The sequence below is a fragment of the Empidonax traillii genome, unplaced genomic scaffold (assembly GCF_003031625.1).
Source record: "Empidonax traillii isolate 1590-97213 ecotype Southwest subspecies unplaced genomic scaffold, ASM303162v1 scaffold808:size486820, whole genome shotgun sequence".
NCBI classification, from domain to species: Eukaryota; Metazoa; Chordata; class Aves; order Passeriformes; family Tyrannidae; genus Empidonax; species Empidonax traillii.
In genome coordinates this window covers 44,631-57,116 of record NW_020956001.1, presented here as the reverse complement: position 1 = coordinate 57,116, position 12,486 = coordinate 44,631, and the positions used below count along the sequence as shown (strand labels likewise).

General features: G+C 41.1%; 1 protein-coding gene across 3 annotated transcripts in view; it reads right to left on the bottom strand.

Moving 5' to 3' along the window:
- TTBK1 (tau tubulin kinase 1) overlaps positions 1-12,486 on the bottom strand; it is a 104,040-nt gene that overhangs the window by 62,600 nt on the left and 28,954 nt on the right. For all 3 annotated transcript variants that reach the window (XM_027901701.1, XM_027901698.1, XM_027901700.1), the window contains exons 4-6: positions 4,623-4,696; positions 1,868-2,008; positions 509-613 (exon numbers count right to left, since the gene is read on the bottom strand). In XM_027901701.1, coding sequence (XP_027757502.1) covers positions 509-613; positions 1,868-2,008; positions 4,623-4,696 — 320 coding nt within the window. The remainder of the gene's footprint in view (positions 1-508; positions 614-1,867; positions 2,009-4,622; positions 4,697-12,486) is intronic.

Here is a 12,486-nt window from a genome sequence, read left to right as displayed (position 1 = left end):
TATATACCAAACCAAAACCAGGCAAGGGTGAGGACAGCATACAGGCTGCAACTTACAGTAAGCTCAGCCTCAGAGATCAGGTCAGCCTTTAATTTCTAGCACTTATTTTATAAAAAGATTTAAGAATACACCAACCTGTATCCCCAGACCACAGAGAACTGGACTAGACCAGTCCCCTGGGGCTACATAAGTTACATGGCCAGCATTGGGCTCACTCTCTTTGTCAGTCCATATTTTACTCAGTAAGTATTGCAACCTGTGGAAAACCTGATCATCCTAAAGGAAATAAAAGAAAAAAAAAATAAAAGCCATATCCCTCTTAAGACAAAAGCAGGCATCCCTTCTTATATCCCCAGCTCAGCTAAGTCACCTGCTGCTTCTCACCTTGCAGAAAATGCAGTCCACTATAATGACCAAACATGACAATCACAAAACAAATAGAATCACAAAACCTTTCCATGCCTAATCAGTTGCAGAAATGGAAAAAAATTCCTTGAAATTTACTTACTGGCCGGACTTCCCCAGTGGTGTTGGTATACTGACGGGCCAGACCAAAGTCTAACATGTAGCACTTCCTGTATGTTGAAGGTAAGCGGCCCATGGCAAAATTGGACTAGACAAAGAAGGAGAGGAAAAAAAAATCAAATTAACACCAGCAACTTGGGTAAGATTGGCCATTGGTTAACAAAACTTTGCCATATAGCTCGACATGCCCCTGATGGAAACAAGTCAAAGAGATTCATTTTAAGATGCATCTTCAAAATCATGATTAGAGAATCATTGCCTTGTTAAGAAGTTCACTTCAGATAAGAGTCTGTGGAGTCTCAAAATAACTAAAATTCACATTAGCTTTGCTAAATTTCAGCTGTTCTGAGAAAGAGCTACACTTAACACCACTAGCTCTGCAGCGAGAGCTCCCTCACTTGCATAATAGGATGGAGTTACTGTAGACAAATGCTTCTGTTCATGGTTCAGCTGCTAGCACGCATTATTCTGCCCTAACTCCCAGAATCACCATCCACTGTATTGCATTGCCTGAATCTATCTGAACATTCGGGCATCTAAAAACCACTGGGTTTGCTTCTTAGTAAATAAACCAATAACAAGCGTATGGAGCAGCTCCTGGTTTTGACCTCGATCTTAAAGTTCTGTTCTTTACCATAATGGATGGGCGCTAAAGGATTTGTGGCCAATCACATCAGTGACTGACTTTCAGCTGAACTTGATCATTTAAAAGCAGCTGATTTTAAAAGGAGCAAACAAGTCTGCTGGAAGGAAGGCAGTCTTGGGTTTGGTGTAGCAACAACTGTTGAGGTCAAGTAGTGAAGAGCTGTAGGAAAAAGACTGGCTTCTACAGAGAGACTTGGAATTACTGTCCTTCACTTGGGCAGATGACCGACACTGTGAGTGTGTTTCTGACACTAGAAACTGTGCTCCAATTTTTTGGCAACTGCTCAGAAAGGATTAAGAGGATGATTTAGCTACGTCAAATGCACGAAATAGCATTTATTCAAGTGATGGGTCACAGAGCAAGACTTCCTTTCTGAACTCCTTTAACAGTAATAATTGGTCCAAATGAGTGTTCAGAACTAGACTGCTTCATCACGGGATAGTGACTGGTACAAGTATGACTGACAACAACCATGGAGCAGCCTCTGCCGATACAAGCTAGTTTGCTACGCACTTAAAGGAAGCACAATATTGTATTACTGTTTTGTACTTATAGAAAATAGCAAATGTGTCAGTGGCAGCGTGCAAGGAGACCTAAATGTATCTGCTGAGATCTGCCCATATTCAAACTGTCTTTATTAACTCATGCAGAACAGACAGACATACAAACAAAGGGAAAATTTCCAAAACTACATACAGGCTTGATGTCACGATGCAAGAATCCCACAGAGTGAATGGCTTCTATTGATTCTAGAATCTGTTTGCCTAATCGCAGCGTTGTGCTCAGCGTGAAAGTCCCTCGAGGCTGACTCCTTCTGAGATCTGCAAGATTTCGGCCCTGAAATAATCAATAAAACACTTAAACCATCCCATGAAAGCACAGCATTTCACAGCTTCAAGTGCTAACATGCAACCCCAAAGAATCAGACTTGCTACTCAGTCAGGTGCCCACCTTACATCTGCTTTATTTCTTGTATAAGATCTTCCAGTACTTCATTTTATCTTTTAATTGATGTATTTGCTGATAAGTCATCATTTGCTGGAAGTTATCTGATGTATTATTTGTGAAATAGGCACGGCATGGACCAGCAGTGCCTCAGACTGTATGAGACCAGCATCTCCTTACTGTTAAACTCAGACTATGCAGAAGCTGATTTAAGAACAACCTTCGTTCTAAAGATTAAAGCAGTACAAATTCGATAAGCAAGGCATGAAGCCACTATCTATTACAGCTTGCGGAAGCAGTTTCATCAGAAACTCCCTAGCACGCGCTGTCTGGTCCAAGCTCAAGCCAGCACTGTTGTGGCAACACCACAATGGGGAAAGTTGTCTTATCAAGAAAATCCTACCCAAAATCAGGAGAGGAGGATTTTTTCAGCAACTTCATACTTATTAAAAGAAATTGCTAATTTACCTCCACTTAAATAAATTTCTAGGGAAAAACAAAGAGGCTACTAGCTATGCATGGAAATGAAGACAATTCAGCAAAAGAAAAAAGAAAAAGGAAAAAACAACAGAGTAAATGCAAGAAAAATCCCAGTGTTCTAGTGATAATAGATGAATTCAAACAAAATTCCCAACAGAAAATATATAAAATATTCAAAACATTTGATGAGAAAACATACATTGCTCTTCAAAGCAGTGAAACGCCATCTATTCCATCCATTTCCAGTTCTCAAGTTATTTAGAGACATTAAGGTGTCAACTGCAATTGGCTCGTGAGGCTCTAGTCTCTCAAAGTGGTTTAATCCATGGGCTCTGGGTTCATTCAGGGCTCCGGACCCTTGAACAACCACACCTGACACAGATTCACTAACAGGTACAACCAAGCCCCAGCAGCTGGCCCAGGTTTGATCCTTAACATGAACAAAATTAGAGTAAGTCACTTCTCTAGCGCTTAACTTCTTAAATTTCTGTGGCAGTTTACTGGAGCCAGCAGAATTTTGTCATTGCTATCTTGAAACATTCAGGTTATTGAATTGACAGCAGATCTTTCTGTCCACTCTAAAGCTGTTCCTTGGACACCAGCTCTCTTAACCAATGGTAACATGGAAAGCAAGGCAGATTTTTTCAGAGCTGCACGTTAAAAATTTCCCCAGCTGGTTTTGTGAGATGGTTTTAGACATCTGCTCTCCAGAAACAACCCAAGGTATGTGAATATCCAGTACAACTACCAGGAAAAGACAGAAGATGAGTATTATTTTCCAAATAAACACCATCAGGCTGGCCAAGAAACAGAGCAGATGCAAGGAATTGCAAAGTTTAGAGAGGGAACCTCAGTCACAGTGACTGAAAAGAAAGGGAGAACTGCAGTGCACAGCAGCCAGAGGGACACACGATAAACCAGGTCTCAGCAGGCCTTGAAGCTGAAGAAGAATTTTAGCCTGAGGGGTGATAGTGCAAAACTAGCTAATGCTTTATGTATCAACGTCTTCATTTGCAAATAGTGAAATTATTTTTAGGTCTGCCTACTCTACGTGCTCAGTTACATAGCAAAAGAACAGGCTAGAAAGTAAAAGAATCCATGCAGAGAAGTTTTTTGCAAAGGTAAAGATCCTTTTATTGTGCTTGTTAAGGACAGGATTGGGGGGTTAGAAACCTTGTTCTTCCATGAGCTCCAGATTAGCCCTTTCAGGAATCATATTCACACTCACACTGCAGCAGTAGTAATAGCCAGGACTGTTTAATAATAACAGCAGTTGGGATGCCAATGGTGCATAAAAGAAAAACCCAAGCACCAGGAATTTACTGGGTTTATATGTTTTATATGCCTTGCTATAAAACTATATTTTGAACTATACTTAAAAAAAATTAGAAGTTTATTTTAAAGAAGTACTGAGTCTGCTGGTATCCATTTTACTTCCTCTACTGTCTAGCAGTAGGGTCACCATGTGGTAGCTACCCAAGTATTCACCCATATTGATTTAATATCAGCAGTGTTCAAGCAGGAGTAAACACTTCCACAGCAAAAGCCAAGCTACTGCTGATCTTGGGAGAGACAGGGGAGACAGAGATCACGGCCTTTCATAGAGGAACTGCTGCTCGTGTGACACCACTGGCTCTCACCACACTCCACGCTCTGATACAAGACACGTTTTGAATGCTGCCTCACAGTGCTCAGCAGGAAATATTTCAAACAGCTGTCATGCTGCACAATACTCTGGATTGCTCCTGGAAGCATTCTGAATGGAGTGCTTTTCCCAGAAAGCTGACAGAAAGCCATCTCAAATAGAATAGCAGAGCTATGAAATATGTTAGTGCATCTTGACAACTGGAGCCATCCCAACGGATGTCACAGCAACACCACCCCTTCTCCTCGTCTCCCATTCCACCCTATTTCTGTGTACAACAAAGTCTTCAGATCGGTGTTTGGCCTTATTCTCTCACTGCAAATCCTTCGCTGTGATGCCATCTCTAAGGGACAGAAGGGAGAGGTGAAGAGCAGAACTCACCTGAAGCTGCATGACCACATAATTGAATTTTTCATTTCTTCCACAGCCAATAAATCTGCAAACATGATCCTTCCCTGAAAAGAAACAGAAACATACAGAATGGAACTAAGACAACAATCCTGGGATGACTTTTAGAAAAATGGTTTCTGACCCAGGTCTGGTAACCATAAAGCAGTATCACATAAGGAGTCTTGCAGAACAGACTGATTATGTTTCTCCTTCCCAGTCTCATAGCTAAGTAGAATATTGACATTCAACAAGAAAGCTGCCCATGACATGGCCATGAGTGGAAATCAGTGTCAGGGTTCCTCAAATCCTCAAACTGACAAAGGCCACAAGTGGGAGTGTGACAAACTGCAGTTTGTACCACCAGCACGTGTATGCAACAACACCACAGCTGCCACCATCCCTGAACTGAAGTGTGGGTAACACACATGACCACAGGGCCTCACAGGTTCACTGGCAGCACAGCTCAACTTTACTCAGTAAATGCTGACTTGTACCACCACTACACCTGCCCATTAGCACTTCTTACCCTGAAACAGCTAATCTAATGTTACTTCAACATGGACAAACCCTGATTTTAATAGTCAGAGACATCTGGAAAAGAAAGATACTTATGGAAAATTTCCATTGAAACATTCAAGCAATTCCATAACAGCAGAAGGAAATAATATAAGCAATTCTGTGTCAAGTTCTGGCATGGTGTTACTACACTACACCTATTCAGGCAAAATCAAACTAAATCAGCCACCCCACAATACTAAGCTAGTCCTCAGTGGGGGAGCAGAGGCTGTGGTTTTAGACCCTGACCTGGAATGGATTTGTGATGGTTTGCTCTCTGGATTATCAGAAGGGGAAGTATGAGGCATGTGTTCCCCTAAAAACAGACTGCTGATAACAGAGCAAAGGTTGATGCACATCTTTGGTGAATGCTTGGTTCCTGGGGGGGTTTCTAAGCAGGGAAGGGGATGAGAATCACTGAATAGCTTTGCCCTATATATCTCTGTAGCACTTGAGCAATGGTGATTTTTAAACCAAAGCTTATTGTTTGATACTTCTCAATTTTAAATAAAAAAAGGAAAAACACGAACACATACAGTAATCAGTAACTGCAATGCCTGTAAACACCCTCAGGGCCCCACTACTGCTGTCATTGCACCATAGGTCTGGGGCATCAGGAACCACTGGGACAGCAAGATACGACAGAATAGGGATGTGGAGGGCAGCAGGAGACAAAGAAGCAGCTTTCTCACTGGAGGACCAGAGCTTTGACCAGACCAATAGATACAGCTGTGGAATATGGAGCTTCATCTCAGGACTCCTGGTAAAAGCATCAAGATCCTGCCCCCCGGGGCCCACCAGCATCCCACAGCAGAACACCCACACTCTGTCTCCTACCCCAAGGAGGTAACAGAGCTGCCAGCAACCAGAACTGGAGGGACAGAGACCTCAACTACTCCTTAATCCTTTCAGAAGAACAGGTTTAAAACAAACAAATCAACCAATCCTAATATCCACCAACATCTGGTTAGATGAACGGGAAGGTTAGGTGTTTGCAGAGCCTTCGTGTCTCTGGCATGGACATTATCCAGTTTCAGGACTGAATGTGAATGACCATGCTGAAACCACCAAGGAATGTCACAAACCACCGTATTTCAGGAAAAGATATTCACAGATTAGGAGAGTACCCTCTTCAGTACCTGTCAGGGCAGCCTGCATGCTTCTTCCCTGATCCTCGTTTCTCACATAACAAGCCCACGGCCTGTGTGTGCCCATGGCTACTGGGTGCCACTGTTTTCCCACTATTGGCAACTTCATTGTGAATTCAGTGTTGGTTTTGACAAACAGGTTTTTGGTTTTCTGAGGGAACTCCTTGAGACACTGTGGAAACAGCACATGTCCTGCCCTGGGCATTACCAAGACTCAACTATCCCACACATCTTCCTGCCATGGGTCCCAATATGCTGCTTGCTGGCGTGAAGGGACCCTCAAAGCCAGATTTGTGGCTACAAAGTCAACGTATCTGAATAACCTCAGAAAGAGCCAGTTACGTTTCTTTAGGAGCTCATGCTAGTTCTGTGCTTCAGCAAACTGGCCGTCTACACAGGTTTAAGGCAGGATGGGCAGGTCAGTGCAAGCCCACACTCAAACCAGACGATTCTCAGATTTGCACAGATCAGCCTGGCTTACTTAAAGACACTGTGAGTCCCAGTTGGCTTTGTTTGCCTTTCAGACCACCAGGAGATGGATACTGAGGCAACAGGCAAAACAATGACTGTTTCTAGTTACAGTGCAAGGTACTGTGTGGTAAAAACTGGTAAAATAGTAATTTTTTACTATTTATTGTTTTAGATGATTGCAGAGCACTGATAGGCAGGACACCATGTGCATTTTTATTACTGTAAAACTACAGACAACATTAAAAACCAACCTTCTGACAGGTAGAACCTGGCCATCTAAATCACTAATTTCTGCAAAACAGGAATGATTGAATCCAATGATATGACTCAAAACACATCCTTGCTGATTTGATACTTCCTCTTGTGATTTCAAATGTATTTCTGAGACCTTTTGGTTTTGGTTTTTTGTGGTTTTGTTTTGTGTTTTTTTAATCAAGTTTCCTCCATCGCACTTTTGTTTTCTGGATCACACAATTTTACCAAAAGAAAAAGCATTTAAGTTTTTAGTTTATTATCTTTGAGAATTGTTTGCATGTTTAGGATGGCAACATGTTTCCACTTTCTATAATTTTTTAAAATGATGACTGACAGTTCTGGATGACGTGCATGCCAAACTGACTTGATTTTATACTGAATCCTCCTTTCCAGCTTAAAATGGACTCAGACCTGACTTGTTGGTCTTGGGAATTTAGGCTCTCTCTGGAACAGCTCTCCCATGCACTATCCTGCAACACAAGCAACACCAGGAAAACAAGAAGAAAGGGAGTGAGGGAAAACTGTGCCAATTTCTGCACATAATAAAAAGAGTATAACCAAGTGTAGAGAAAGCAGGCCATATTTAGAAGTAGTGCATATACAGCCAGCTGGTCATATAGATGGGATAAATGCTTGCAGCATCAAACCCTTTGGGTTTGGGAAGCTTTTACCCATCTTTCGTCTAAAGGAGGCAGCAGATTACAACTGTTTGCTCTCTTGGAACAGTTCCTGCCATGTTGAAGTAGCAGATGGAGGCTGACAGTCAGGTGTGACTTAGGGATTCCTGCAGATCAGTCCTGAGGCTGATCAGAACACTGAAGCACACAAGAACAATCGTGTTAATAACCTCCTGTGCAGCCAGGATGATGGAACTGTCATATTTCCCTTTAAGGCAGCAGGAAATAGCTCCCTCTTCCCATACATGCTCTCCTCAACCATGGAGATAATAGCACAGAGCATCAAAGCACATTTTAACCCAGAAAAGAAAAAAAGGGGGGAAAAAAGGTTTTCTCAAGTATGAGAAAGCCTCACAACTATTTTACTGCACTAACTGCTACATGACACTCGCTCCTTTGCTAGACTGTTCTGCTCAACAGCCACCCTGATATTACAGAGGATCAGAAGTTATACCATAGAAAATATGCTCTATATCTGTATTTGTTTATTTCTTAAACCATATAAATATCTTCCAACAAAGTAAAGGACAGAGCAATAGTTCATAAAGAGTTTTGTCCTGTTAACTAACATTGGAGGAATAAGTCAGCCTGATGCTCACCTGAGAAAAGTTTCAGAGCGTTTTGTTTCGCACGCATTCAGTTAAGGCAAAATTTTAATGTTCGGCCATAGGAAAATATTCTTTCTACAGCTGTCTTTTAACTACAATGAACATAATAATCTCTCACATAATATTGGCTAAGAATTACAAATATTTCAGTCACTGAAATGGTCTTCACCATCCTTGTTCTGATGAAACTTAAAAATTACAGTCAGTAATTATGTTCTCATGTATAAAAATAACTTCAAGTATTTGGAAATCCCTTCCACCCTAGGATAGATACTCATCACCTTGTAGAGATATGATTAAAAGCCCCATTTTAATACTTTAAAACTTTCATTACATGAAAAACTATCATTAAACAGAACTTAAGAAAACTAAATTATGATCCTTTTTTGAGTCTATTTTTCCCCATGGATCAATTTTAATTGCTGAACACCAATATTCATTCCAATCTTCTACTCTGTAAGTTCTTAAATATTCTTCATGTATTTTCAATATAGAAATGAAACTAATAAAATAAATACTAGGAAAGAAATATGTGACATTATCTGCAATTTAAAGCTGTTTTTTTTTGTTACAGACTCCATACTTCCTGTGTTTTCACCTGCAGAAAACCAGTAACTGCTCTTCACAAAGGAGTTAAAAAATTTAATCTTTTTATTTTATGCTAAAATTTTGCGATTCTTCTCCATTGATTAGCTATCTCATTCCTAACAGTCCACCCAAAACACTAAAGTAACTTCTGCTGTACGGACTATCACAAATTTCAGTACAGTTGTTACTCTTACTGCTGTTACCTTCCCGGTTCTTGCATTTTCTCCTGCACAAGACCAACACTGACATAACAGCAGGAATTCACCAGTGCCCACCAGGACGGTGGCAGGGAAAGGAGAATGTAACATTAACAAAAAGTATCAAGAGCATTGGGTTTGTTCAGCCTTTAGGAAGGCAATTGTTTTTCTCAGGTTTTATTCCTCTTTTACTTTTTGTTATCTCCCTTTTCACTGCTACTATTATTGCTATTATTTCAATTAGCAAACTGCTCCCATGTCACCCCACGGGTTTTACATTTTTCCACTTCTCCTCCCCATCCCACTGGAGCAGGGGAGGGGTGAGCAAGCACCCCTGAGGTACTTAGTTCCAGGGGAGGTTAACCCAGGACAGAGGCACACAGAGCAGCACTGGACATGAGCTGCAACATGGGAAGTTCCCACTAGGGTGTGATTTCTTTTTCCCTCATGAGGATGGTCAAACCCTGGAATAGGGACCCAGAGAGTCTGTAGGATCTCAATCTTTACAGATTATCCAAAATTTCACCAGAAAAAGCCCAGAGCAACCAGATCTATTTCTTTTCTGCTTGGAGTAGAAGGTTGTACTGAAGACCAGAGGTCCCCACTGCCAGCCTAAATTTTCCTCTGGATCTATTTGTGTCGCATTCACTTTTTCTTTAAGGCCTGCCTCCCAAATCAGCAGCAACCTCTGACCTCTCTAATCATAAAAGCAGCTTAATTCCAGAATCATCAGTCAAGTTTTGTTTTATTCAGTTGAAGCCACTCAATTGAGGCAGTCTTTGAGGCAGTCTTTGAGAAACAAAAGGTTAATTCAAACACAAAATTGTGGAAGTACTTCCAAAACCCTAGCATTAGGAAACCACAGAAGTAATAAATTGACTGAGGAATAGAACATTTTGACAAGATAGAACATTTAAAACATAAAACGAAAAGATAACAAAATCAGCAAATCTTAGGACGAGCCAAAGAAGTCAACCTGACCCTATCACACTTGCCAACTATCCAAATAAGGGAAAGATTTCAGGACAGTTCAAAAGTTTACATTGAGGAAGACCTACGACCGACCACTGCCCATGATGAAGATTACAGGAACTCCCACCTCTAAACCTCCCCAAATTAAAGACTCCGCCTATATATGAATATTACAAGTAGATGTTGCAATTTAATGAATATGCATGTTTGTGATGTAATCCTATGCTTTGGAACTGTATAAAAGAACTGTGCTAAATGTATTCGACAGAGTTCTTTGTCCAGGATGACCTGGGAACTCTCCAACTCGTTGCATTAAAATACCTCCTGCTTTAAAGAAACAAATTTTATCTCTAAAGCAGTCTTTTGTGCTTTTTGGGGGCAAAAATTCGGCTTCACAGTTAATACATGAAGTATCAAAATCAATGGAATACTGTTGGCCAAAGATAACCACCATGGCACAGCAATCCAGCAGCTCAACCCCACAGATGACTGCCTAGAAAAAGCCCAAGTGCTTAGTGGCATAACTTCCTCGAGCACTTGGCACTGCTGGGGTCACTATTATATAGCTGTGGACTTGTAGCTATACAATTGCTCTCACTGGCATTTGGAAAGCTGCAGTTGTTTCTCAGTTCTCTGCATTATAAGATACATTTTACAGCTATTCTCTTCTTTATTTGCCTGTCAATGTCAGTGTCAGCTTATCACAGATATTGTGCGGATATTGAATCCACTTCTGTACAAATACTGTAAAGAAAAGGATCCAGCAGGACTAGAAAATGAAATGTGAGTTATTTTCATCATCTTCTAACTTTACTTGGAAATGGTGTCTGTAGCTTGGCATACAGTTCTTCTCCTTTGGGGTTAGCAAGTTTCATCTCTGGCCAGACAAACTAGCTGACTTCAGGGACTTGTCAACTCAGCTGGACAAAGGAGTTTTTAACATGAAAGAAAACAAATTCTATGCTGGAAGTGAGGCTTAAATAACGACATTATTCCATAGTAATCAGCTAGGATTTAATCAATTGGGTTAATCTTGCTAGTGCTTCTGTAAAAAGTGAATTAACTAATGGACACAAAACCTAAAAGGCTGTTCATCATCTTCCAGTCAAATGGTAAAAGGTAAAACTGCCTGACCTTGCACGGCATAATTTCCTCCAGTTGTTTCCCAAGGCTACTTACAACTTTAAGATGAGTAACTGATAATAGATCCCACAAGGTAAAGGGATAATAGTGCAGGAGCAAGAATTCAACACAGCCCCCCAAAAGGTGTGTTTTAAATCCTTTTTCATCCATCCCATGGCCTTCCCCCATCCCACGATACCATGGTTGACGTGGAATAACATGTGGCCCAAATGCCACATGTTATTCAAACACTCTTTCCTCATGGAAACATGCAGTGCTGGTAAAGAGGCTCAAGCTACATCAAGTCTCTGAATCTGCCATCCTGTGATAGCCTAAAAGCATGCTAAGGGTAATTTATTCTGTTTTGTAGTCTTTACAGATATCTTGGTTACATCAAAACAGCAAAATACTGTAGAAACACATAAATCATGTCTGCAAAAATAATAGAAACTGAATATCAGAGGGTTAAAGGCACCACTTTAACACAAAACTCTCACATATGCAAAAAGAAACAAAAAAACCTAAGACTAGCAAATAAGAAAAAACAAGCAAGATCCTTTTTCTTCCCTTACTTTGCTAGGAAACTCTTAACTGTCCAACCCCTGGCAATAAAGAGGGAACAAGCAACACAGACTTGTTTCACTCTCTGCTGTAATAAAATCAGGTACTCAAAAGCTACAGTGCCTGTGACCAGGCTGCATCTTGCACAGCTACTCAATATGCAGAAGATCTCTGCACTGCAGGATAAAAATAATCAGGGCCCTACGCAATGAGATTGGTTGTACTGAAAAGAAGGCATTTACAAAGAAAACAACACACTGAAGAGAGCTCAGCAATATCTGGCTGCTGAGCGAGGTCAGAAGCAAGTTTATGGGGCCTTGTAGCCTCACACCAGGGCAACGTTGCCACTGCAGATGAACTGAAAACAGTGCCCAGCACCAGAATAATTGGGCCATTTTAAATTACAATCTGCCAGGCTTCTCCAAAGAGAATCCTAGCATAGGAAACCAAATGCTGTGGCTACATCCATATTTTGGAGAGCCTGTGGACCAGAAGGCATGCAGAATGCTGCACTGTCCTGGTCTTACAAGCCCCCAGAGTGCTGCCAGAGAGATTTATCGAGAAGTAGGTAAGGACAGGGAAAATATTTTTTAATTCAAAGCATCTGCTTCTGAGCCTCACACAGCCTGAGCTGAGCACCTAGAGAGGACACAATACCTGGTTTGGCATGTAAGATAGCTTCCTCATACCCCTCTCTGCAG